General features: G+C 28.1%; 3 protein-coding genes across 12 annotated transcripts in view; all 3 read left to right on the forward strand.

Moving 5' to 3' along the window:
• LOC114942983 (uncharacterized) overlaps positions 1–14,705 on the forward strand; it is a 65,693-nt gene extending 50,988 nt beyond the window's left edge. For 8 of the 10 annotated variants that reach the window (XM_029318511.2, XM_029318510.2, XM_029318516.2 and 5 more), the window contains 4 exons: positions 2,312–2,431; positions 4,677–4,951; positions 10,176–10,292; positions 11,008–14,705. In XM_029318511.2, coding sequence (XP_029174344.1) covers positions 2,312–2,431; positions 4,677–4,951; positions 10,176–10,292; positions 11,008–11,230 — 735 coding nt within the window. In that variant the 3' untranslated portion in view covers positions 11,231–14,705. Of the gene's footprint in view, positions 1–2,311; positions 2,432–4,676; positions 4,952–9,080; positions 9,128–10,175; positions 10,293–11,007 lie in introns of all 10 variants that reach the window. The other 2 variants (XM_029318517.2, XM_029318521.2) reach the window with 2 other exon arrangements.
• Positions 14,706–14,980: 275 nt separating this feature from the next.
• Positions 14,981–23,307, forward strand: LOC114942985 (gephyrin-like). The gene is made up of 11 exons (XM_029318522.2): positions 14,981–19,901; positions 20,530–20,645; positions 20,725–20,921; positions 21,015–21,216; positions 21,308–21,583; positions 21,652–21,709; positions 21,791–21,917; positions 21,998–22,273; positions 22,418–22,551; positions 22,629–22,816; positions 22,902–23,307. The coding sequence occupies exons 1-11, from the start codon at positions 19,874–19,876 to the stop codon at positions 23,106–23,108; spliced, it is 1,809 nt and encodes a 602-aa protein (XP_029174355.2). The 5' UTR covers positions 14,981–19,873; the 3' UTR covers positions 23,109–23,307.
• Positions 23,308–24,178: 871 nt separating this feature from the next.
• On the forward strand, positions 24,179–27,685 carry LOC114942988 (gephyrin-like). Its single transcript, XM_029318525.2, has 12 exons — positions 24,179–24,313; positions 24,605–24,705; positions 24,806–24,981; positions 25,069–25,240; positions 25,420–25,686; positions 25,750–25,807; positions 25,879–25,929; positions 26,016–26,172; positions 26,273–26,554; positions 26,734–26,864; positions 26,939–27,123; positions 27,206–27,685. Exons 1-12 carry the CDS (start codon positions 24,286–24,288, stop codon positions 27,431–27,433), a joined length of 1,836 nt encoding a protein of 611 aa, XP_029174358.1. The 5' UTR covers positions 24,179–24,285; the 3' UTR covers positions 27,434–27,685.
• The last annotated feature ends 51 nt before the right edge of the window (positions 27,686–27,736 follow it).

Raw genomic sequence — 27,736 nt, forward strand, 5'->3', positions numbered from 1 at the left:
GATCTCACTTGCATGTATATACATAGATACAATTCGCGTTTTTATATTATCGTGACGTAAAAATGATAATACACACACACACACACAATACCTGATTGTCATATAATATCTAGCAAAACTAATATGAATATTATTACGTATCTAAAATGTCAGGATATAAATTCTTGGAAAATCGTACCGATTTGATTCATCGCTGCACATTGAAGACGACATCGTCTTGTTCTCAATCTCAGTCCGACTGATTTATATTTCCAACAAATATTCCTTTTTCATTAAACGACATTTACTTATTCCAGCAATTTGATTCAAAAATATAATTACTGCTTTCCAATCGCTTTAAATTGCTTAAACTCGTCCCATTTCAGTTCTCTTTAAACATGTGGCACTATTTGAGCACAATAGGGAAAATTTTCATGCACAGGAGTTTATACTGCAGCCGCTTGAATCGTATATTATTAGCAATTTTCATAAATGAAAAGTCACGCTATTGGTGCAACGAGGTAGGATACTGTTCTATGTCATGCCCTCGACATTGTTTTCTGTCCAGCTTCTATTTTATGTTATTTGTATTATTGTTATATAATGTTCACACTTAATATATCTTATTGTTATAAAAGTGCAAAGATTTCTTCTTCGTCTTACAATATGCTTATTTATAAAACAAGCACAAGTATAGCGCTTATTAAAGTTAAATAAAATAAATTTATATCGCAGAATAAATAGCATTGATTAGCTATCGTTTTAATATTGCACCTCCTTGCACTAATGGCAGATTAAACAGTGACAGCTGTTCAGCATTAAATAATGCTTCGCACAGTACACATCGATGCTTTTTACCACAATTATCGAATTAACGAAGATGCTTATAGTTTATTGAAAAATGCTTTTAAGTAGAACCGGAGCAGCGCGTCGTATCGCGTAGAGAATTCATGCCAATAAGAACAAACAATTTACATTAAAAAGAATAATACTAACAGCATCCTAAAGGATTTTTTCGCGCAAATACACATATAGTTTTCGCGATACGACAGCGCGATTTACGCGTTAAACAGGCGATACGAAAATTCGGATAAAAATGTGTTTCAAAATATTTTTAACGGAAAATAAGAAACAATATACGAGTATTATGTTAAAATAACAACAGAGTCACTATAATACAACTGATATCTATGAAAAAAGAACGAAGAATATATTTTGAGTAAATGTCTTTTAAAATTCTCCTTACATGTAAAATGTGCTACTTTTTCTACCTTTAATATTTTAAAAGATATTAATGTAAAGTAATAATTAATTTTTAATATTTACTTTTTAGGACACTACTATTATGGTATATTATTTGTGTGAACAATTATAATTACAAAATTAGATAAATTTGATAAATAAGACAATGCGATTAATTTTATATACAAAAATGTATAAATATATTTATTAAATAAGACAAATATTTATTATATTGTGGAAATAATAATTTTATCTGGGTCAATTCTCGAATCGCCTCTAAATTCAATTAGTATTATTATTCTGAATATGCGATAAATTTTTGTAAGTATTTTTAGCTCTTAACTGAAATAATAATCTTCGAATTTTTAGACACTTTTGAAATATAAGAGAATAAACCGAATATGAAATATAATATCTATATTTATTAATATAATACGAATTTGTAAGAAAGAAGAAAACGCTATGTACCGTAATATGTAAGCACTCACCCAAAATTTTAACGTTTAAATTCTCTAAAATTAGTAAATGTAAAGATATATATATGATAACGTAGACTGCAAAATCGTGAAATCGTATTCTTATTGCAGCTGTTTAAGAGAAATAAAATATAGGAGGGCAGTGAAATGAGGATGCTATTCAGATTTTCTATTTTATTGGATAAAACTAATTTTATTTTAAACAGAATTTAATTGAATATACTTTTTCTTCCTTGAAATAAATGTATGAATTGAAGAAATTTCACGTTTTATCACCAAGATATTGATTAGTGCGAAGAAATAGTAAATGATAAAGTTCTATCTCTAAACTGTGCCGACCGAAGAAGAATCGAATTTACGATAACAAATTTATAACCGAGGAAAAATTGCAAAATCTCCGCAGTGCATCCTGCAGTTGATTCTCGTCTCTGCAATCTTGTTCGCTGCACCCTCATTCGCCGCCCTCCGTCGGCCTCTCAACTTTTCTTATCACGTAGATCCCACGTGCATTAAAACGTCACGCTTCGAGAGGCCGCGCTCGATTGCAATTATCACCGCCGTCGATCGCGCTCCCGTGACGGTAACGTGATCAAAAACGAACGTAAAATTTCCAGCATCTGCACTGGTCGAGCCATCACGTGGACTCCTTAGACAGCGGCGGAGCTTTAGGCTGGCCGAGAAGCTCGAGGCCGCGCGTCAACAGTGCCATCGACGTGGCCGGCTTCCTATCGCAGGTAAGTAATTGTGCCCGGGAAAAATCCACGCAGAGAGATCGATGGATTACGCGAAGTGGACAGCCGCGTCCTCGAATCCGCCGATCGATCTGCTGGCGCGATTTCGCCGCGACCTTCCCCCGGATGCATGGACTAACCATGCCGGCCCGCGTACAGTCGCGCAGCCGATTATATAGCAATCGAGGAGATTGAAATCGGAAATCAGTGAGCGAGTTCCAAGGGTAACGTTTAGCTTCAACTATACGCGATACGAGTATTTACAACCAAGTAACTGCGTGTCACTCCAAATAGATCGTCAGTCATTGCAATTTGCATTTATACAATTGATGATAGTTGGACATTTTTTAATAAAATATACGCAATTTCTCCGATAAAATCTAAATTTACGTGTCTTGGGAAAACTTACACTAATTCATCTCCCTTAATGCGACAGGTGCAAGTACGATACATCTCAATGTATCTTCGGGAATAGCATAAAAAATGGCATGCTATTACGCGATAGCATTAAACGAAACAAAATCACATTTATGGTAAAATAATTTTTACAATCTTGTACGTAAAGCATAAAACAGAATATTAAAAAAACAAATATATATATATACTATTTTTGGACATGTATTTTGTATAAAAATTTGTGTAATATTAAATATCTAATTTTATGTAAAAAAAATATATTTTCTAATTTAATGAAATATGTTATTAATATATGTTCGAGTTGATAGATAATTTGAAATAAAATTTTTATTGTATGCTAGTGTTTCATTGTGTTGAGCTTTATCATTAATAAAAGAGATAAAATTGTCGACCACTGTCTCTCTTTTTCTTGTAGAAAGTTATAACGCGCTGTAAAATAGACTGCATTCTAAGTTTCCGTACTAATTGTAAGAGTCTACACTAATTACACGAAAGAAAACGAGTGATCATTAACTTCGAATACATAAAAAAATATAATGGTTCATTAAGTTCACTGCGCATTCTGCGATCGTTTGCAAGCCTTCTTGCGCGAATGTGTTCGATAATTTCTTATTCTATCAAAATGACAGGCTAAATTACAAACAAGATAGTCGCGATTATATACTTGTATGACTCGAATTAAAAGTTTCCGTTCTGTCCATCAACAACTACGTATCGATATTTTGTTTTATTCTACTTGCACAATTGTTACACGATTGTTATAGTTTCAGATCGCGCGTTTCGGCATATATTGTTAACATAACGCAACCAAGTCGAAGGGAATAACCATATTCCTCATTCCTGCGACAGTTATTTCAATAAATAATGAACACGAAAGAGTTCGTGCGAAAGAGATACCTCAAACGTCAAAGTTCAAGGTAGTTTGAGGCAAAGTGTAGTGCACCACAGATGATCGATATGTTCGTGGATTACTTGTAAGGAAATGGACAAATTCATTTTCGCCGCATAAACGACGTGTGTATTACATTTCCAAATCGCGTTCTCATTAAATCGGCACTCTATTTTATTATTTGTGTCGTTTACACTATTTCCATATATTCTCCTCTAATCTCTCTATATACACATTATATTACGACACGCTGCTGTCGCGATTAGCACGATACTATTAATGATAATTGGCTCGCAATTGGCACAATATTAGCACAAAAATATCGTCAATAATATGTAATTCTATTTGATGTTTTGATGTTTTTCAACATCGATATTGCACACGAGATTTGTTGCATTCGGCGTATATTGTTCTTTGCAAATTAGATTAAATTTTCCAAATAATCGAGCATTTACAAATTCTATTAAATTACAAAACACATTCGCAAATTAAATAAATATAAATTTACGTTAGAATATTCTACTGTAACGTAAATCCCCTAATAATTATATCAATTAGTTAAAATTTTCATCTCGCGCGTATTCCTGACATAAAATTTATATTAATCTGTGAAACCGAAGTAAACTTTTTGATTCAACATTTGAACAGTAACTCAAGCACGAAAGAGGATGTGCCCAAAAAGCACAGCAAGCACGTGTTGCGATATGGCAATTAAAAATATGTTTCTGCTCAAAAAGAAGCGTTACGTTCTTCCATCTCTCGCGTTTTACTCACGCGTCACTATCTTTGATCACATACTGTTCCATGTATTACACTTAATGGCGCACAACGTAAAACCGTAACCATAAAAAGTCTGTGAAAATTCTGTTAAAAACGTAAAACGCTGCCCTAATTGCATCGCGTAGTTCTCTCTGACCGCATTCAATGCTTTTTTCGTTTCAGGAATTTCTGCGACGCCACGGGTCCACGTCCAAATTATGTCGTAAGGTTCGCAGTGCAGATAACTTACCTCTCGCGTCGACGAATCGCCAACAGGATCCACGAAGAATTTCCAGGGAGGATGGGTTCGAAGGGGACCGGGAATCCTTCCTGAAACCAATTCAGGACGATAAGTCTGACGACCAGGACTTAAGAAGGCAGAGCAGTCTCGAAAGTGCAACGAAAGACAATATGGAAACATCACTGTTGGATCCCGGTTGTCAACAACCTTCTTCAAGGTAAGTTCAGTTTAAGAAATAACTATCATATATATCATGTTTCTTTCGTTACATCTTTCAAGTTAATAATTTGACAAAATGTACATTAACACATAAAATATTTTATTAGTATATTATATTTTTATATTAATAAAATATTTTATTAATCTAAAATATTAAGTTATCCTATATATAATATGTAATGCAGATTATCATAAAACAATGTTCAAACTTAATTTTTATTTCATTAATTAAAATATATTTAAATCATTCTAAAACAGTGAAATATCAGCGCGTGTGAAGACTAAATAAAATTGGAATAATTAATAGCAGCAATAGAATTCCATACATGGCTTCTATATTGTATGTTACAATTGAATACATGTCTGGTTAAATATACATATACTTTAAACTTTAAAGTATATTGCTTCCATAATCTTAGAAGGGTCAATTTAAATAGACTCTCTAAGAATTTCGCATTTGCCATTTGCAGTGTGGAAACAATATCTTTATAATTCAACGGTTTGGACGGACACGCTACTTCTTATCCTGTTTCGATAGTAATCTATATTATGTAGTATCTTGAAAGGTTAAGATGTGCAGATGAGAGATAATAAAAAAACATTCTCATTTATCGAAAATTCGCGTCCTGACCCGGGAAACTGCGTCATATTGATCGTAAAACGCAATTGCTTCAGCTGCATCGTGATTTTAGATGAACGACACGCTATCTCCTTTCCTTCCCATATTTCTCTATATCCAAATTTTTACAATTTATTAGTATCACAAGTATTGTTGCTCGCAAAAATAGTTTTATGAATATTTGCATAATACAAATAGAAATCATCAAATAACGCTTTTGCATCACGTAGCGTAGCAGTTTAGAAGTAGTTTTTTTTTACACATTCGCGTATGTATAGTGTATTTTAATAATTGCAATAAAAGCATGCGCATTTCATAGTGGCTTTAGAGAAATTCGATTATACTTGCATAAATAAAAATAAATAAATAAACACAACAGATGTATAATAATTTTTAAGATAAATGATAAAATGATTATATCGTATTTTATTAAAAAATAAATACTGAGGAATATTTTTTTATTTGCGTTTTAAAAATAAATTTTTTTTTATTTTTATAAGTTTCGATAAAATTTTTATAAATCAGATATTTTAAAATAGTAAATTTGTATATTATTGCAAATACAAGGTATTCTAAAATTAGAAATTTTAATTTTAATGATAATATAAACAGAGAATCTGTAAAATTAAAACATTTTAAAATTGCAAAATTGTGAAACAGTTTTTATTTGATAATTTATTCAGTATATACAAAGTTAATATCATATCAAAGCTTTCTTTCAGTGGCACGTGCTTTTTGTAGAAATACTCAAACTACACAGCTATTGTCTTGTATAGCAATTAATTATATGAGTGGTGTGACATTGCATATTTATATAAAATTCACGTTACAGATATTGGTAATTTTATTAAATGCCGTCGTTCTTTCGCCGAGAATACAACGCACATTTATTTAATGCAACGGCAATTTAATGTTAATGTTCATTGATGTATCAAATTAAATTAAAACACATCCATGCGTAAATATAATTTCAGACCAAATACGAAAAATTTAACATTCATACGATCTACAAAATTTTTGTAATTATTTATTGGATTAAAAAAGTCTCGATATTAATAATAATGCCGATAAATATTATAAAAGAGATACTGATTCTGAAGAAATCAATATCATATTAATATCATCATAGATATCGGTAAAATAAAATTTGTAAAATATAAAAACATTAATATATGTAAAACTGCTGACTATGAAATATTTGATGATGTCAGATACGTGAGTCTCAGCAAAGAAATCTAAATGTGGAGATTAATACTTAATGTTGAATAAATTTGAATTGGAATGTATCGATTATGTTAATTTTCCATAATAACTATATAATATAATATTATAAGGGAGAAGGTAATTTTTTATGCCTTCAAGATTATATTTTTACTCTTATATTGTTTATAATGTAATTACCGTTACTATGCAGCATGATGCAAAAGAAATATCGAGATTCTATCTTATTAACATGCCTTCATAAATAAACCCTCCATTCTTTCTTCCTTATTATTTTAAAATAAAAGAGAAGTAAATAAAATAAAAAAAAATAGTAAAATTTGTCTCTAGAATTTTTTTATAAATATTTCATTACATGTGAACAAGTGCATTCATTTGATAAATGAAAATCAATATTTATGCTTATCGTTATTGCTCATCAGCGTAATTAATATTGAAAAAAAATGCATATCAACGTACTTATTTTCATTGTTATTTTAACTTGAAAGCAATTTATATTAGTAAAACGCAGATCATCGGTGAGACTTACACAGAGTAATAAACGCATCGACCTGGCCGCGTTGCGGCCAGGTGCGCTTTCGCCCGCAGTATCGCGCGCGCAAGTGATAATGACAGTCCGGGGAATTTAAATGTGGCGGTACATTGTTGCGGGTACGCGGTGACTTCGATCCGCGATGCACGACCCCCCTTTCCCGGTTGGATGGGTGGCTTATCGATCACAATTTCACTAGGCGATGCCCACTTGACCCACGCCTCGCATGTAAATGACTTTGCTACTTTGCAACCCTTTGCAATCGTTCGCGCTGCGCGACCTTCCGCTTTTCGCAGCGCGCGTTGCCGCGTGTTATTCTCGTATCGCTACATCATGTTGCAAACTCGCGCAGCGATTAGCATCGACGAGGATAGTGTCGACGGTTTCTGTCGGTTGAAAAACAAAGAGCTGCGCGAGTTGTGTGGGACGTTTATTCCTTTAACTATACATCAAAGGACGCAATAAAAAAATCCCAGAATATAATTAATAGATTCTGCTTTAAATAAACTTTTTATTGTATTATATGTATATTAATGTTAAATAATAATTATACATATAATATTTAAAATTATAAATTATATTTATTAATATAATGCCTCTGATTGAAATTTGTATTTACATTTGGCTGAAATGTATAAATTTCAATTCAGAAGCATTACATTAACAAATTAAAATTTATCTTACAATCTAGTTGTAAGATAGATTTTGTATTTATTGAATCATTTTAGAAATAAGTTTAAAAAAATCATTTTCCAATCTTTCTACAATTACTTTAATCTAAAATTAATATAATTTTAATCATTATTTTGTATGCATTGATATAAAGAATAAGAGTAATAGAAAAATGAGATTATGAAACATTTTTCAATTTGAACTATTCGCTTCAAATTGAAAATAGAAAAACTATGAATATTAACAAGAAACTATATTACATTCCCTTTCAAGAAGAGAAACTGAATTTTTTAAAAATTAGATTTAGACTATTTCCAATTTAATACTAAAATTTATCAAAAAACCAATAAAGATACGATAGATTATTTGTACGTTAATTGATGGTCGTTATACTAAATTGAATTGTAAAAATTTCAATTTGATAATTACTTTTTTATAAAATTAAAATATCAGAATTTACTCTTGTATAACAAATAGATATGTGATAATTTAAATTAAAGTGTGATTTATGTGATACAAGTTGTAACTACTCATTTTTGGTAATAGAGAATTATTAAATAGAAAATTTTTCCAATTAGGCCATAATTTTACAACTATATTCACTGAATATTGTTTTGCATAATGTTACAATTTATATATGAATATAGATAGTTATATAAAATATAGATAGTTTTTAATTATATTGTTCTCTAATTTTAAATACGAAGGAGACACTTTTCATTTGAAAAAATACTATAATTAATTCTGTCTTATATATAATTTTATTATTGAGATTTTAGTAATAAATATGTAAATATAAAAATAGAAGGGATAAATAGAAACTATGAATAATTTTATATAAAAAATTGAGATAAAAGTTAATGGTCTTATTCATTTCTAAAAAAAAACTCATGTATAATGAAGCTTGTGGGTATTAAAGACATAAACTGCATATTGAAAAATTCCTAATATATAAGTTTAATAATTATTATTTATTATGTTAATATAACTCATCGATTTACTAAGAGATTTTAATTTCTTTTATATATCGATATACATATATGTCACAGTATCTATTGCCCAATGTAGAATATCTCTTTTTAGAACGCGATTGCGATTTAGCAACAAAACGCGGAGAAAAATATTTCGAGGTATATTAAGGTCTATTTTAAATTGTACAATGATCGCTGCACATGCATGTCATTGAATATATTCTGCAAATATCCTGCTTTTCTTTCTGCATTGCATCATTTCTATAATGTCAACGTTATATGCGCACATGTCACTAACGCAACTGCTATACGAAGTTATAAATTATGAAAAGTCCGTGTGTGTGCATGCGACGTACGCAAACTTTCTTTGTCCCTAGCTTGATTTTGTCATAAGTTACGCAAACCGTGCTGTTTTTTTTTTTTTTTTTTTTTTTTCACTAACATTATCTTCTATGACATTCAGAACTTTATCTTACGATTACTATCGAACTATGTAAATATTGTTCAATAGTCCCATATCTATTCCTTGACGACATTTGACAGTGAGATTTTTTTATTCACATAATTTGTATAAAAAACTCAAGAAAAACAGATGGACGTATGCGATATGTAATATGATAGTATATTAAATCTATTTTAATGTCAAGACTTGTTCATAATAGCATGTGATATAAATCTATATAAACGCAAATATTCCATTTTAATATTCTATTTTCACATATATTCCATTTATAAGTTGAATTCACTAAAAACTATCGCACTGTTAAATAGTATTTACATATTAATAGATTCTTTTTGCTTTTGATAGCCAGCAACTAATCGACAAGTTTTGATTCATTTTTTATAAAATTACGAAGATTTAATATTGAATATTAAAGATTTTTAAATGTGTGTGTGCAAAATCGAATGGTTTCAGCATATGAAATATAAACGATGAGATAACGAAACTATTTATAATCTATCTTCAACTTTGAATTTCAACAGAAAAGTTTATTTTCAATTTATTTTAATTTTACCCCCCTTAAAATAATCAGTTATTAAATTATTCTTCGGCAATTAAACTATTCTCTGTCGACAATTTCGTATTTGGATATGTGCAAATGTAAATATCACGACGTGTAAATAACACTTTATATACAAACCATACGAATATATTAATTTTCAGCGTATTTATGAAATATTAAAAATAATCATGCTCATGTTTCAGAGACTCCCCGGTGGCATCATCATCTTTGGTCACCAAACGTTTCGGAGGATGGCGTGCCAGCGGAAATCATGAATACGTCAGATGTCCCGTGCGACAGCCTGCTTCCATGGACGAGCGGTAAAAAGCTTTCGTTTGATCAATTAACGATTTAGACATACAAAGCGATTCCTAATTCGCGACAGTTCATAAACCTTCGATATATTCTCCGATAGATTCTCAAAAAAATTTAATCGAACTCCTTAATAATGCGAATCCATTCTGCGAGAGCAAATATCTCTCTAATTTAAGAACAGCACCCGCGACATCTATTACAAAATGCATTCTCTCGTAAATTTACAATAGACGTTCAATAATTATACCCTCCAAGCACTTCCCTGAAAGCTGTCCATCATAAATATATTATACGAATGACACTGTCTCATTCTACAAATATCTCCTCTGTTAAAGAATAACGATCTAATCATATACTAAACTTATATACTTATATGAGAACAATAATATCATTGTATCCATGCTCACATAACGATGCCTTATTTAAGTATTTTTGAAGGTTCTGTTTATAGAAGACCTGAATTTATAAAGAGAATACTGTGCAAAGCGCAGAATAAATTTCTGATATAGACACAAAATTCCAATCATATTTCTCTATCGTTTTGCATATATTAATTTTAAAAAATAGAGTTAAAATTTTGAGATATTTAATATATTTAATTTAGAAGCACTAATTTAATATCTAAAATAAATTCTAAATATTCTAACTTCATATCGAATACATCCATCTATTTTTTTTTAATAGTTTTGCATAAATCATGCGAATAATTAATTCCCGCAGGTGTTATCGACGATCATACGAATTCGATGCCACTCGTCCACTACGGTATCATCACTATCACCGACGTACGGACGCCGATCGCCATTCGAAGAGCTGCGACTATGCAAAGCAGAGAACCACCACAGAGTCGAGCATCGAGGTACAACACTTTGGTCTACCAATCCTCAGCGTGAGTGAACCGAGTCCACCGGATGAGAGCGAACGCGTTGATGACTATTTGTAGGACTTGCTTGCCGAGGACTTCCTCAAGGAACTCCTCGTGTAATCCCCTAGCTAATCTTCTCATCCCGATCCGAAACGAGTCGTGAATTACGTCGCCCGGACATTTTACCCTCCCTCGAACATTCGCTATATCATCAATGTATAGCAATCGTTCTGCGATAATATATATACACTACACATTGCGTTCTTCAGGAGATCGTAATCGAAGTAAAGTATAAAGCGAGAGCGAGAATTTTCCGATCGCAAACGATCTTCTCTATCTCTATTCGTTATAAACGATACTCTTTCATGCGTACTATTTTAGAGGAGTTCAGAGATCATAAATATATATTTGCTACTTGTATGATAGAAACCACGCAGCTACGAGAAATATTTGCATTTGATCCGGATTTATTTCTCGGTACTGTGTGTTAGGAATCAAACAATGATAATACCAATTACTTCTTGACATCGTCACTTTGTGCTCATTAAAATGTATTTTTTCTAATATTTCTGAAAAACTTTCTAGTGAATTATATATACATATATGTCAGAAAATAATGTCTCTATAGCTTTTACAATATACCGAGAAAAAAGTCTGGATCAAATTTGATTATCTTTCGTATCATATATTTCTAAAAAGTGGCTTGGTGAATAATTTCGACACCTCTATTATTATTACTTCGATATCCCTAATATTATTAATTTGTATTAATATTAATTATAGATTAATATTAATTTGACAGAATTTGCCCTATCTCACTTTGAAATGAGTCTTAAAAATTATAATCTTTGCTTCATATTTTTTCTCACAATATAATATTTTAATATCTTATAAATCTTTTGATGTAGCGTGCAATATTAAGAGTTATGAATGTCATTTTAAATTTGCTTACTCATAGGCTTATATAGTTACGATTTTCCTATATGCAAGTGCGTAATAATATGTATAAATTTCCTTCCATTTTCGTTGATTTTCACAACGCATTTTCTTGTCTCTGTGCATAAGAATGACATTTTCTCTTTTATGTGCTCGCTATTATCGAGATATATCAAGATCCAAATTTTTTCAGTTTTAATTGCAATTTGAAGTTATACAAATCATTTTTATTTAATATTGAAGTCATTGAAATATGTATTAAAAAACAGATGTTCATTTTCATTATGCTTCAACGCGTCTAAATATTCCCACAAACTCTATAAAGTCGTGTCACAAAATATTTTATGAGAAATTATGTGAGAAATATTATTATCAATCAAACGCGAATCATTATATAACTTGGCAATAAATGTAGCAATTTAATTAGTAAATATGAAACAGATATCACCGCAATTATATATTGTATACATATATATGTATATTGAGGTAACATCTGTTCGAATCTGAGTCCGAGTTATACATGTCTGTATTTATTAATATAGATCGTGTCCTAACGTGTTCACAGAAAATACATAAACAAAAGTAGACATATAACATATTTTATTATTCAAAATATCATTCAAAATCTACTAAAGGTAAATGGCATGTGATAAAAATAATGGAGAACCATTAAAAAATATTAAGCATTTCTATTTGATCGAAGCCTACATGGGCCAAAATGTCTGTGATACGCACATGTTTAGCCTGTGATAAGCTCGACGTCTCAAAATGTTCCAAGTTAAATGATCAACTTGATAGGGCATATATTACTTGTTTGATCTTCTTAATAGTCAAAATAAATGTGCAATCGTGAGTATTCGAAATTATGCGCCTCGACCACTTGCAACATAATATCACTGTACAGGAATTATATCGTGATATATATAGGACGTCTTGAATCAGCTACAGTTCTTCTATCGTTATAAGAAAAAGTGTGACTGATCAAAAGCACCTTCTGTACGTGTCAGACGCGATAGAAACCGATTTATTTTCACATTATATATCTCTTCCAAACAACTTTAAGACTTGCGTGTGCGAATATTTTCAACGCATTGATGCCTGAAAATTCGAGTTACATTTTAATTCTTTGCGATGAAAAAATATATCGACATGTATATATATTATATATGAGGAAAAAAGATAAAAAAGACTAAATATGAAGAAAAATTATTTAATGATGTTGCTAGAATTTGCAATAGCAAGTTTATTTCTAAGAAAATGTGCTATTTTCCATAAGTAATTAGATCAGTTGATTAGAATTTAAATTGATAAAGAGAACAAATTAAGCAAAGACTTAGAAAATAATCGCTACTTTCAGGTATCTTGCGCAATTATAAACTTCAAAACGCACGCGAAAATGCGTTTCTTGATATGGGACCTAATCGCGACTAAATCGCGAGACTCCCTGTTTCCAGAAGATATCGAAGAGAAAAAAATTTCCCTTCGGCAATCGGCTTATCGCTTATCAGGGTTCATCGTAACGTGGGAACAATACAGATTGTGTAATAATACGTGCGACAAATTTTCGTGCTGAGTTATCAAAAGCATCCTATATAATACAACGCCTTATCAGTCGATTAGAAAGCCGTGTGGCTTTTTTCAATAACGATTCACCGCTGTCACGAGTCTCATATGCCCCATTGCTCTTCCCTCAACTTCATATTTTTGGACCAATCGTTATAAAAAGGAAAAGGGGCCATTATAAAATCCATAAGAATTGACATTACAGGAAAATATACAATTGAGAAAATATATGGCCAAGGCTACATTACACATTGAACGCAGATAAAATGATTGGTATTATTTAATGATAAATATTATAATTATACGAATAAAATGATATCAATATTAATTATAGTTTAAAATATCATAAATTGTGATTTAAAAGAAAATTAGATATTTATCGCTTTTTATTTATTAGAAATCGAAATATTATTTTAGTATCTCAATGATAGAGTATTTCAATATAATACTTTTTTATTTAGATAACAATTTAATCTTTAACCATATCATGTAACGGGACTGATTTTTAGATACACATTATAGCATTATTTGTATTTACAAAATAAGCAAAGATATATATTTCAAATGGTATTTCCCTCTCTCATCTTTATCTATACATATCTTTATCATCCAAATATAATTTTATTTTTTAATATTTTAAATTCTTGATATCATTTTTGATATGCGAGTGAATTATGAACTGCAAAATTTGGGGACCAATCGAATGAAATCATATATATATTTGGAAAAATATATTCACATGAACATTTTGCATAAGATTTTTGCACATTACATTGTAAATTGCGAAAATTATTTTTCTTACAATTAGTGTATCACCATTAATAAATTCCTCACGAATATACATATGTATAATAGTATTATACATATTGATATTGATCATTATATATTGATTAATTTTTACTTTCAACTTTTCAACTTTTTGAAATTGAACAAATCTAATGTGAGGATATAAATATATTATATTATACCTATTCAGTTAATCTTTCATAGATACACATATAGATATCCATATACACACACTTTTTATAATTAGCTTATTTATTGATATACTAATATTAAATCAGAATTTTTCATCTGTAATTATATTATAATATACCTAAATGTTAAAAATAATAACATTTTAATGTGTATAATTTTAATATATTTAATTTTGATATATTTTAATTTTAATATTATTTAATTACACGAATACTATATGTAATATAAAAATTTATTTCTAAAACTTGGATTTTTGAAGCACTGAATCAGTGGTAGAAATAAAGTTGAAGATTTCTTTTTGCTATAATAATAATATGATATTCTACAAATGTGTGTGAATTATTATTTCAGATAAATTTTGTAGAACTTATTATTATATATAAAAAAGTCAAACTAATTCATTAATCTCTTTATTATTACAACTTTGCGTAGTATTAAATCATGTTATGCACCTTTCGTCCATAGAAATAAAATGTATATTTACTTATTTTTTTTTTTTTTTAATTACAGCGCATCAGAAATATATTAAAAGAATATTTTGTTATAACAAACTTCCCGAAATTATTCTTACCACTTCAATGTATGTGTCATTAAAGTAAATGTTTATTTACTGAAATTAAAAACTAATATTTGATATTAGACAATCTTCAAATTTTAATATGATATAAATCTCCAATATATATAATTCCTCAATATTTAGTGCTCTTTTTCTCAATTTTACATATAATACTCTGTGAGCAGATAATCCAGGTTGCCTTTAGATCTTGGGGCGCGAAAACTGTCGCACGTATTAAACTACAATGGACGAGTAAATTATACGACGAGCGCATTTATACACTATTCATAATAGCAACTGCTTAAGAAAATCGATATCTTAGATCTCTCGCGATCTTTCATCTAGATTATCACGCATTCTGTTCATTATCTCGTCCATTGATAGACCGCGATCAAGCGGCTTTTACGTTCCTTTCTCTCGTAATACGCGTGTAAATATCCACGACCAATATACATAATTAAAATATGTATAAGAATTAAATTTACGTACGGAATCCTTTTAAATCTTAGAACACGTTTCAGAATTTAAGACCACAGCCATACACGACAGAGATGTTTGATTTTTATTCTACTCGATACTTGCATATCAGATGACACAGTGCGAGTAATATATGATTTTTTTAAAATGTTATTCTCTAAATTACATTATACGTATAATTTTTAATAAGTTAAATATGAAATAATGTCGCGGAGGATAATTGCATATTGTCGTTCGAGTGTATACGAAAGATAAAGTTTACATCTTTTTGCGCCCTGTCAGCTCGAAAATTAGACTAACAAATCTTATTAGCAGTCACTTTTAATTTACAAATCATAATTTTGTCAAACATGAAAAACAATGATGACTTTTAATGCTGCGTGGTAGAAAAAAAGAAGCTATTGTCTCTAATGACTATAATTTGCATAATCGCATAATCTCTCGCACAAAATTTTGTGTTGAAAAGGCAATGTATAGGGCGTATCCAATAAATATATACATATAAAGACTCGAAACTAACGGCTCTGATGGCCGCCTAAGATTTGTATATCACGAATATCTATACATAAATGCATACATATATTTATGCGCGTATATGACAAATACTTCATATTACAAGCTAATCGACGAAAGAGTGATGTAATGCTTTAAATCTCACAACCAAATATTGTTTTTATGAAAAATTATATAAATACTAAAAGCTCATGCTGAGATCCATTTATGCGCCAAAGTATTTAATTAAGCGTTTGCGCGTTTAACGCTTTCCATGTGCTTTCAGTTCATTTTTTCTCAACTGTATATGTATGTACATATATGAAAAATTTGTTTTAATTTATTTTAATTTATTTAAATAAATACACATACAATAAAATTCATAATTTGCTTTAAATATAAAGATATAATGATTAATTTATTAAAAACTATCCCAAAACAAGAATTATTTATACTAATTTAAATATATTTGTATAATAAATATATACAATAATAGCTAATTAAATAATATATAAAATCAAGCATAAATAATTAAAATATTAATGGCAGCTTTTTTTGGATATTATAGACCTACATTTTCTTTTTCTTGATTAGATATACACATGAAATGCTTGAATAATGAACAGAGAGTCTACCATTAAATACATATTAATAGCTAGTACAGTATATACAGATTCTCTATAAACAATTTTATACAACGAAATATAAATTATTATTCAATAAAATATTTAGGTAAAATATTTTAATAATATATTATTAATAATTAATAAATAGATTGCAATATAATATGGATCAAAGCATGAGTTACATGTGCATACGTGCGCGCAAGCACACGCGTTTGTCCGCGCGAAGAAACTAAAGGATTTCAATTACCTCCAGACATTGATAATTATAGCTTTAAATGACGAGACCAAATAATTAAAAAAAATTCATATTCTCTTACGAAAAAGGCAGTTTTAGAAAGACGCAAATTAAGCAATTTTACAAAGAAAAAATATCCGTCTATTATTATTATTACTTCTATATGTATGTATGTATGTACTATGTATATATACATACATATATAATAAATATATATATGTAACAATGATATATATATATACGTATATTTGTATGTAGAGATTAGAATTCTGATCATATTGATCTAAATTTAGATCAATGATATATCAAGCGAGTATATTCGATCGATCGAGGGTGCGAATGAATAAGAAGCTCTGTGTATTTACTTGGATAAATTTTATCTAATCCCATATAATCAAAACTCCGAGTGTGAATAATAATAAGAGATAATACTCTAGCAGCAAGTAATTAGCAGCCATTATGTAATGAATATTACAATCTAACCATTATCAAATAAGTATTAGTATGTGAGAGTTATAGTAACACTATATCAATTTTCAATGATTGTTCTCAAATCAGAAAGATAAAAATATTCAAACAATTGAGAGAGATCTTATGTTCCATACAAAAAAAAATAAATATTATTTTTAGCAGATTTTTATACATATGAAGCAGTTTTCTTAATAAAGTTACGCGTTAATCATCACATCTCGCGATTCTTAATTATTGGATCTTTATGTACATACGCACCCTTTATCATCGACACATGTCCATATGGACTAAGGACCTTATCAAATATAATAGAATGTGATCAACGACGATTACTATGATCACGCGACAACGATACTCTTGACTTTTCCTTTCCTTGATGAAATAACGCGACAGAGAATATGCATAACTTAATTTTACATTTATCTAATTCGATGTATATCTGGATGTAAATATCTCTATATTCTGCGGAATACTAAAATTGAAATCGTTATCCGCAATCTCGCTTATAACTGAGGAAACAAACAAAATCAGTGTAATAAATTGTGAAATTATAAATATAGAGTTGAAATCTGTCAATTCATAACATTATAAATTCTAAACCTGTGATTTATCGATTTAACTTTAGAATATAGCTTAAAGCTTCTGATAGAATGGCAGATGTATGATATATGCGATCTTTGCGATATATGCGACTCTACATACGATACGTACATTCTCGATTCTCAGAACATATCGTATTGCACGCTCCGCTGTAATTAAAAAAAAAACAGAAACGTCCTAGACCCGATTATTAATCCTTAATCAGTATGATAAAATCATATATGATGAATTCAATATGATGAATTCATGGGTTCGCAGAATTGATTTTTAAATCTCGGCAGTGCGATTCTAAAAAATTATTCAATGATTCAGTTTTTGTATAAAATGGCTATTAGAAAAGTAAAATATTTTTATAGACCAAAACTTATTATTTATTTTAATCTTATAAATTCATATAATAAATAGAAAAAAATTTGAGATTATATATATTACGCTATTGAAAGATTATATTTAATCAATTAGATTTTTTACAATCTCCCTGATAGATAATAATTGAAAGCTTTAGAAAGCAAATATATTTTTAAATTAAAGAAAATAGTAGCACACACAAATATATATATATATATATATATATATATTTCCAGTAATTAGCGTAACATATCTGCAGCTTGCCGCTGCTATTTTGTAAGTAAATAGTTCACTTTTAGAATTATTCGCTTAAGAACCCATTTATGTGCTGGTTAAGGATTAAAATATATTTTTTCAAACTGTTATAATTAAAAATGTGAGTGTGCATGTGCAATTTCAACGTTAAATATTATGAGAGGATAAAAAACACGATATGGTGATATAATGGAGAGAGTGGAAATATTTTATTTATATTAAAATCTTCGCAGCCGATCTTTCTTGTAGATAACCCAAATGGGACTAACCTTTTTATTGAATAAAGTCTATCACACACCTATACCAAGTTGATTTAATTAAAGATTGAAAAAAATATAATTTTTTAAAATTTAATTGTTTCGTAACCATCATATAAGTATGTTAATCTTGTTAATAATATAAAATTTTTTTCATATTTTTACACGGAAAGAATTTTCTTTTAGAATTTATCATTTATCCTAAAAGTCATGATAATCGTGGGACAATATGGTATTGGAAAAATTTTATAAGAGTTCTGATTAATATATTTACCATAATAAAAAATATTAATATCTACCATAATAAGATATAAAATATGTTCGATTTTTACTATATTTTAGTACCCTAGTACCGTTTCCCGCGACATACAACAATTTTATTAAATAAAACTTTTTAAAATCAAACGTTTATAAAATATTTTCTGTGAATTTGTTTCCGGTTTTTGCAGTTAATTCGTTGCAATATTTTATCAATGAAGTATATATATAAAAAATTAAAGAGATCAACAGACCTTCGATTCAATTTATGCTGTTGTTTGACTGATATAATTAAATATGAGATTTTGTATCATATTTGTTGCGTTTTTGCTAGTAGAAACTTGCAATGAAAATTTTTCATAAAATTTATTCTCGACAAAATTAGCTATCAAAATAATCAGCGAGATGATCTGCTATACACTATTCAAAACAAAATTGACATTATTGATTACAGTCTCATTATTATAAATAGATATTTCGAAAGACAAATATTTTCTTATTTTCGATAAGTTATTTTTATTGATTGCTTCAAGGACTATGTAAAATAAACTAAAACATTGTCAGACAATAAATGATTGACACCAAACATACAAACGAACATACGAACAGTATAAATCTTGCTATACGACTATCACATAAGAACGCAATAAGATTTCAAAAGAAGCTAAAATGAGTTATACATTTCTCATTGTATTTGGTATGTATCATAATGTATATTTTTTGCGAAATATACAACTTACATTTAAAAAAATTTGTATTAAATAAATTTTAATAAAAAATTTTGACCTAATTAATATATGCATATGTATATCTAAAAAAATATCGACAATTTTAATGTAATATATTTTCGAAGTTCGCACTATCATAATTGAAATAGAAATTAAGTCTATTTCGTTTTAAATGCTGTATCTCAAAAAAGATATATAATATTTTTTTATAATTTTAAAAAGAGATTTGATTTCTATTCCAATTGTTTCCATTCTGATGCGCACTTTGAAAAAATACTATACCGTTAAGACTATTAATATGAGATATTTTTTTGTAAACAACATTAAAAATACAATTTTACAAAAATCAATTTTTTTTAATCCATATGTAAATAAAACTTCTAAATGTTCTCTATTAGAAAATATTTTACTTTTCCTTCTCTCTATATGCATTTAAAAAAATAACTAATTGGTTTGAGTAACTTCCGTAAGACATAATGTTTGTATGTATATTTTGTTAATAGTACATCTCTTATATGTACAAAATTGACTTTTATCTCTTATAATTCTTATATAAATATTACATTTTTAATGATTCTATTATAATTATTGATACAGTAGGTGCCAAAGAAGAATTGGAACACCATTCTTCGTTAATAAAAGAGAATATATTATGCATAGAAGGAGAGATAGTGGATGTTCATTATGTATCATATGATACACATGAATTAATGGTAATTATAAATTATAAAAATATTTCAAATACTTTTTGTATTGTTAATATTACAATTTTAATATTGATATGAAATGCAGGCATATGTAATCTCTTCATGCGATAAGAATAAAGCAAACTGTATTGTTATAATTGGTCACAGTACATTTGCCACTGATATTACAATTGTATCTTCGGCATGTAAAAAAATCAGTGAGCATATTTATAAAACTAGTTTTGAAAAACTATTACCAGTTATTTCAGACCTAAACAAAAAATTACAAATCATTAATCCTCAGTAAGATTTTATTTTTTATATTTTTATTTATCCAACAATTTATAAAATTACTCATTGTCATAAGTACCTGCATAATATATAATATATTTTCAGAGCTGTATGTGGAATACGAAATAAGACACTTATTCTTAATATGTTTGGCCAATGTTTAAATGCAAGCACATGTTTGCAAACCATTGGAATTAAAGAGAGCATATTTAAAATATTTAGTTCAATACGAACTGCGCAGAAAGAGAGAGAGAAGGACGCTACTAATAATAATAAATCTCCATGCGATACACCTATGAATTCTCTGGTAAAAGTACATCCTATATTGAGAATTAAGTAAAAATTTCATAATAAAGATTATATAAAATTGCAATAAAATCTCCTTATAAAATCTCCAGATAAAAATCAAGCATATAATAGACGTATATAAAAAAACCTCACATGCCTTAATTTCTACATTAGAAGCAGAAAAAATAATACATAAAACGGTAATCCAAAACAATGATATTATAGAGTTTGAATGTGTGAGTGTGCATAATGCTTATGGCAGAATATTATTCGAATATATATATTCCAAATATAACGTGCCATCATTTCGAACTTCTGCCAAACATGGTTATGCAATAAAGGCAAATGATGGAACAAACATAAAGAACGTACTAGAAGAAGGAACAGTAAGTGATTAATAAGTATTTTATATATGTACATCATGAACTAGAGCTATAAGATAAAACTGTTTTAGTCCTCTATAGAACCTGGTACATGTGTATTGATAAAACCTAAAGCATCTATTCCCGATGGTAAACAATTGTTATTGTAAATTACATTTATCTGCTTATAATAAAAAATATTATTAATATTATTTCTTTATTCGATTGTAGGAGCAACAGCAGTTGTACAACTCGAGTATACAGAAAAAATAATAAAAGAATGTAGAAATAGTAATATTGATGATATTGAGGAAGAAATAAAAATAAGAATTCAACCAAAAGAAGGAGAAAATATTAGGTAAAAAGGACTTAATATATTTCATTTATTTAGATTTTATCACTAGATTTATTGTCTATTTATTTGTTTAATTTTTGAAGACCTATTGGTTTTGAGATAAAAAAAGGAGAACGCATTTTGGAGAAATATTCACGTATTGGACCAGCAGAAATAGGACTTTTGTCATATTGTGGTATCACTGAAGTTATAGTCATTAAGCAAAAACTCGTTGGTATATTATCTATTGGAGATGAATTAGAAGAACCTGGGGAAATTTTAGGATTAAATTATAACTATGACAGTAGCGGACTAATTTTAATCACATTATTAAAACAGCAAGATTTCGATATTTTAGATTTCGGAATTACAAATGATAAGTGAGTATATTAAAATTTATTTTAATTCTTAATGTAACTATAATACACGATATTTTTAAATTAACGAATAACGAATATTTTTATTATTCTATTATATATAATTTAATTAATCAATATTATGAAACATTATAAATATTTTTGTAGTGTGGAAAGCATAATATCCAAAATCGAGACAGCTTTAGAAAAAGTAGATGTACTTGTGATAATAGGCTCTGCGAATGATAGAGATTTATTAAAGCCCGTTTTACAAGGATATTTTAATGCCACTATACATTTTGGTATATTTTTCTTCTTATTAAAAATTATCAGATTATTAAGAGACATTTTTCTTAGAATATTTTATACTTTCTTTCAGGTGGCGTAAATATGTCACCAGGAAAATCAACAACATATGCAACGTGCACGTTCAAAGACACAAAGAAATATTTTTTATGTTTCTCAAGAAATCCGACAATCGTTCCCATTGTTACACATTTATTTCTTTTACCTCTTCTGAACAATTTACGCTGCTTTGAGAAATCATCGCCTTTAGTGCAAGCTCGCGTAAGATTGTTTTCATATACCTCGAAATAAAACGAGATAGACAATGTGCATATTATATTGCTACGATATTGTTATAACATTGTAGGTACAAACATCGCCCATTCTTCATTCGCGTCCTAAATATATTTGGACATCTTTAAAATGGAACAATAAGGATAAATACGCAAGGATTTACGACACGGCAAATTATAATCATAATGCGAATGCACTTTTAAGATTGCCACCGCGTACAGTGGAAGAGTCAAAATTACCTGACTCATATATAACAGCAGTATTTCATGGTTCAAATTAATTTTTCCAAAATATTTTTCATCGAATTCCAATGAGTTTGCGTATATTTTTACATATCAAAATATTTGTATCTTTGAAAACTTGTATAAAATAATTATTGTGTAAAAAGAACTAGTACACATCTTTTACAAAAAATTGAATATATATATCTATATAGACGTAGTATTGTTTCAAATTTCAAATAAATTCTTTAGCAAAAATATCGAATTTATCATTTGTTTTAACCTAAAAAAAAAGTTTTATAGTTTCATATATTAGTCATCAAATAAACATTCTATTAAAAAGAAAGTAATTATTTAAAATAGGAGAGTCCGCGCGCAAGTAATAATTTATTTTTAGTTATTTATTTTTCTTCTCAAATTTAATTTGTAAGAAAACTATCACTTTAAAATAATTTATATTTTGCGAATTATTATGTGTATTTTCAAATTATTTTACTAAATTAACTTTTAGAAGAATTATTGAATTTGAGAAAAAATATAACATTATACTTATTTTGCATATTATGCAATATGGTGGTAGTAATTATTAGACTCGATTAATCAGTCATCAACAATAAATGAAATTGGAAGTAATGATCGATAAAGAGAGATTTAACTTTTACAATATAATCAAATCTTATTATTGATTACTATACACACACGCACGCGATCTTGCATCGATTTAATTTATCATTTTGTTAATATTTTATTCACGGTTTCCTCCATTTGCTTGCTTTTAAATACCATAAATACCAAAAATATTTCCTCTATTTTTATTGTTTTGAAATATCATAAAATATTGATTAATAGATTTTACTCGACTTCTATTATAAATATGCCAACATAATTCAATATGACAGATTTTATATATTTGTCATATTTTTGCTAGTAAAATCTGTAACCGATGCTTTACAAAATCTGCTCTCGACAGAATTAGTTATAAGAATCATAAACGAAATAATGTGCTACGCGATACATATACGAAAATAAAACAGTTTTGAAAAAACTTTGAAAAAAAAAAAAAATAAACAATATATGATCGAAAATAATATCACTATTTCTGTTGATTATTACAAAAACTAAAGCAAAATAAACTCTGACGGATATTTGAAACACACATATTAGAGATTAGAACAGTAAAGACCTTACAACGTGATTATTACATTGGAATACAATAAGATATTAAAGTGTCTAAAAATGTCACTTCTCTCTCGCATTGTAATTGGTATGTACTGACATATTTTTCTTATGGAATATACTATTATATACCAATATATATATATATATTTTTAAATATATATAGTATATATATTCAATAAGAAAAAAATTAATATTATATTATATATAAAATATAATATATTAATAAAATTTATTTTGATAAAATATTTCAAGAAATATCTTTAATTGCATATACATTGGGAATATATAATTTTACATTTTATATATACGTTTCTCCAATTATTAATAATTTTAATGTGTAATATTACATTTTATTATATGTTTTACTTATATATAGTAAACAATTTAGACGAATGTATTCCCCAAAGAACATCTGTAATTAAGAAAACAGATGAAAGTGATGTCATATATCTGTTACATAATAAAGATGCAATAATGGTAACTATAAATATTTTAAATATTTTTTGTTATATTGTATTATTATATATATTTGTATTATTAAATAGAAATTATAATTTATCATATTTACATAATATAGAAATATTTAATTAAGTCAAGCGATGAAAATGAAGTTGATATTATTATCGTTATTAGTGACACTGACTCTCCTCTTATACTTGATTCAATTAAGAAAGTTATCAATAGAAAAGTTGCTGAAAATATCGCCACAGTTGTATTACAACTAGAACAAAAATTAAGAAATATAATTGATGGGTAAAGTTTTATTTTCATTTATTTTATAGTTTTAATTATGGAGCACTACTTAAAGACATACTTAATTATATAATGTATAATTTTTAGAGTTATATGTGGAATACGACATAAAACGCTTATTATTAAAATGTGTTGCTCATTTAAAATCGCAATAAAATGTATAGAAAAATGTGAAGCACTGATATTAGAAATATTTAAATTAATCACAAAGAGAAATGATTATACCAGTATATTTTTTCTGAATAATAATAATATACAAGTACGACAAAGTATTTTCTCTGTGATAAAAATATAAAAATAATACATATAAATATATTAAAATAATAGTTTCATGAGATATAATGCAATATAAGATTTATATATATATATATATATATATATATATATATATATATATACACATATATGTATAATAAATCATTAAATTTCTTTATACAGAAATACATAAAAATGGAAGCTAATCACACCAAAAAATCTTATGTTAGCGTAACAGAAGCACAGAAACTAATACGTAACGTAATAATTCAAAGTAATGAGGAAATAGAGTCGGAATGTGTAAGTGTACGCGATGCTTATGGCAGAATATTATTAGACGACATATATTCCAAATGTAACGTGCCATCGTTTAGGGCTTCTGCCAAACATGGTTATGCAATAAAGGCAAATGAAGAAACAAATAGAAAAAAGATATTAAAAGCAGGAACAGTAAGTTATAATAAGTGCTCTATATATATCATAAACTAAAACTATAAAATAAAACTGTTTCAGTCCTCATTGGAACCTAACACGTGCGTATGGGTAAAAACTGGAGCACCTATGCCTTGTGGTAAATAATTATAGCTGTAAATTATTTACTTGTTTACGATAAAAAATATCAATTTTTATATTTAATTGCAGGGGCGACAGCAGTTGTACAAATTAAAAATATAAGGATAATAAATAAAAAACGTAATAATACTATATAATACTATATAACATTGATAAAATTACAATAAGAAATTATTGTTAATTATTGTTTCTTTATTCAATTATAGATGACACAGTGCAATTGCATCGTGTTATATCATCTAACGACATTGAAAATTTAATACATAACAGTGATAATAATAGTATTGAGGAAGAAGAAAATACTGATAATATTGAAGAAGAAATCGAAATAATAATTCATCCAAAAGAAGGGGAAAATATGAGGTACAAAGCTTAATATATTTAATATATTTTTAAAATACATTATATTATCAGATCAATTCGTTCGTCTATTTATTTTTTATTTATTTGTGTATTTCTGAAGATTTACTGGTTCCGAAAGAAAGATTGGAGACAAAATTTTGAATAAATACACACGTATTGGACCACCGGAAATAGGACTTTTAGCATCTTGTGGTTGGAAAGAAGTTACAGTCATTAAACTCCCATCTATAGGCATATTGTCCATGGAAGATAAGTTAGAAGAACCCGGAAAGCCTTTAAGATCAAAACACGTTTATGATGGCAACAGATTGACTCTTATCACATTATTAAAACAGGAAGGTTTCAATGCTTTGGATTTCGGAATTATGAATTGCGTGTGGATGTGAGTGTGGCGAAATGTATTATTTATTATACCTGATACACATATACCATGTTATATTTTCACTTAATTTACGAATAATATATGTGTTATTCTATCATATAATTATATTTAATAATTATATTATATAATTATATTTAATAATAAAGTAACAATAATTAATAAAATAATTATTTTTGCAGGCCTAGCACATTATGTAAAATTACAGACATTTTAGACAAAATAAATGTGCTTGTAATAACTAGTAATACAAATGATAATGATAACATAAAGTTGCTTTTAGAGGAATGTTTTGAGGCTACTATACATTTTGGTATTTTTTTCTTAATTATTAGCATTAATACGTTAAAAGTGCGTTTCTTAAAGTTGTTATATATTGTTTCACAGATTGTGTAAACGTAAAACCCGGAAAATCAACAATATATGCAACCTGCAAGTTGAACAACAGACAGAAATATTTCTTCCATTTATCGGGAAATCCGGCAAACGTTCTCACTGTTGCACATTTATTTCTTTTACCCTTTTTGAACCAGATGCGTCGCAATATATCGCCCGTCATAATACCTACTTGTGTAAGATTGTCTTCAATATCACCACGGAATAAAAAAAGAGATATATGATATACGTTGTTATAATGTTGTTATAACGTTGCAGCTAATGAATGCATATACGAAGCCTTCGCGTCCTAGTTTTATATGGACACATTTAAAATGGGACCCGGAAGAGAGAGATACATTTCCAAGGGCTTACATCGTGAAAACTCTAAGTCTATTTAAGTCTCATAAAGCTAATGCACTCTTAATGCTACCAGCAATTTTTGATTCGGAAATATCACTCCGACCGGGTACATTTGTACCAGCATTATTTCTTGATTCTAAATAATTCTGTCAAATTATTTCTAATTAAATTGAAAGCTTTCTGAGCGCAAAGACATATAAGACTATTATACAATAGTACTTATTATTTAATCCATTTTTTTCAAAAACTTCACTGTTTCACGATTAACTTTAGTATACATACTTTTAAACTAAATTTTTATTAAAAATTTTTTCAAATAAAGAAACAAGTAATATTACGAACGAAAAATATTACTTCTATTTTTATCCTTAAAAGTTATTTCACGAGAAGTATATCACTTCGAAATGATTTAAGTATATCTTCAAAATTGGTATGTTTCTACAATTC

The sequence above is a fragment of the Nylanderia fulva genome, unplaced genomic scaffold (genome assembly GCF_048542155.1).
Source record: "Nylanderia fulva isolate GAGA-0341 unplaced genomic scaffold, ASM4854215v1 Scaffold2, whole genome shotgun sequence".
NCBI lineage: Eukaryota > Metazoa > Arthropoda > Insecta > Hymenoptera > Formicidae > Nylanderia > Nylanderia fulva.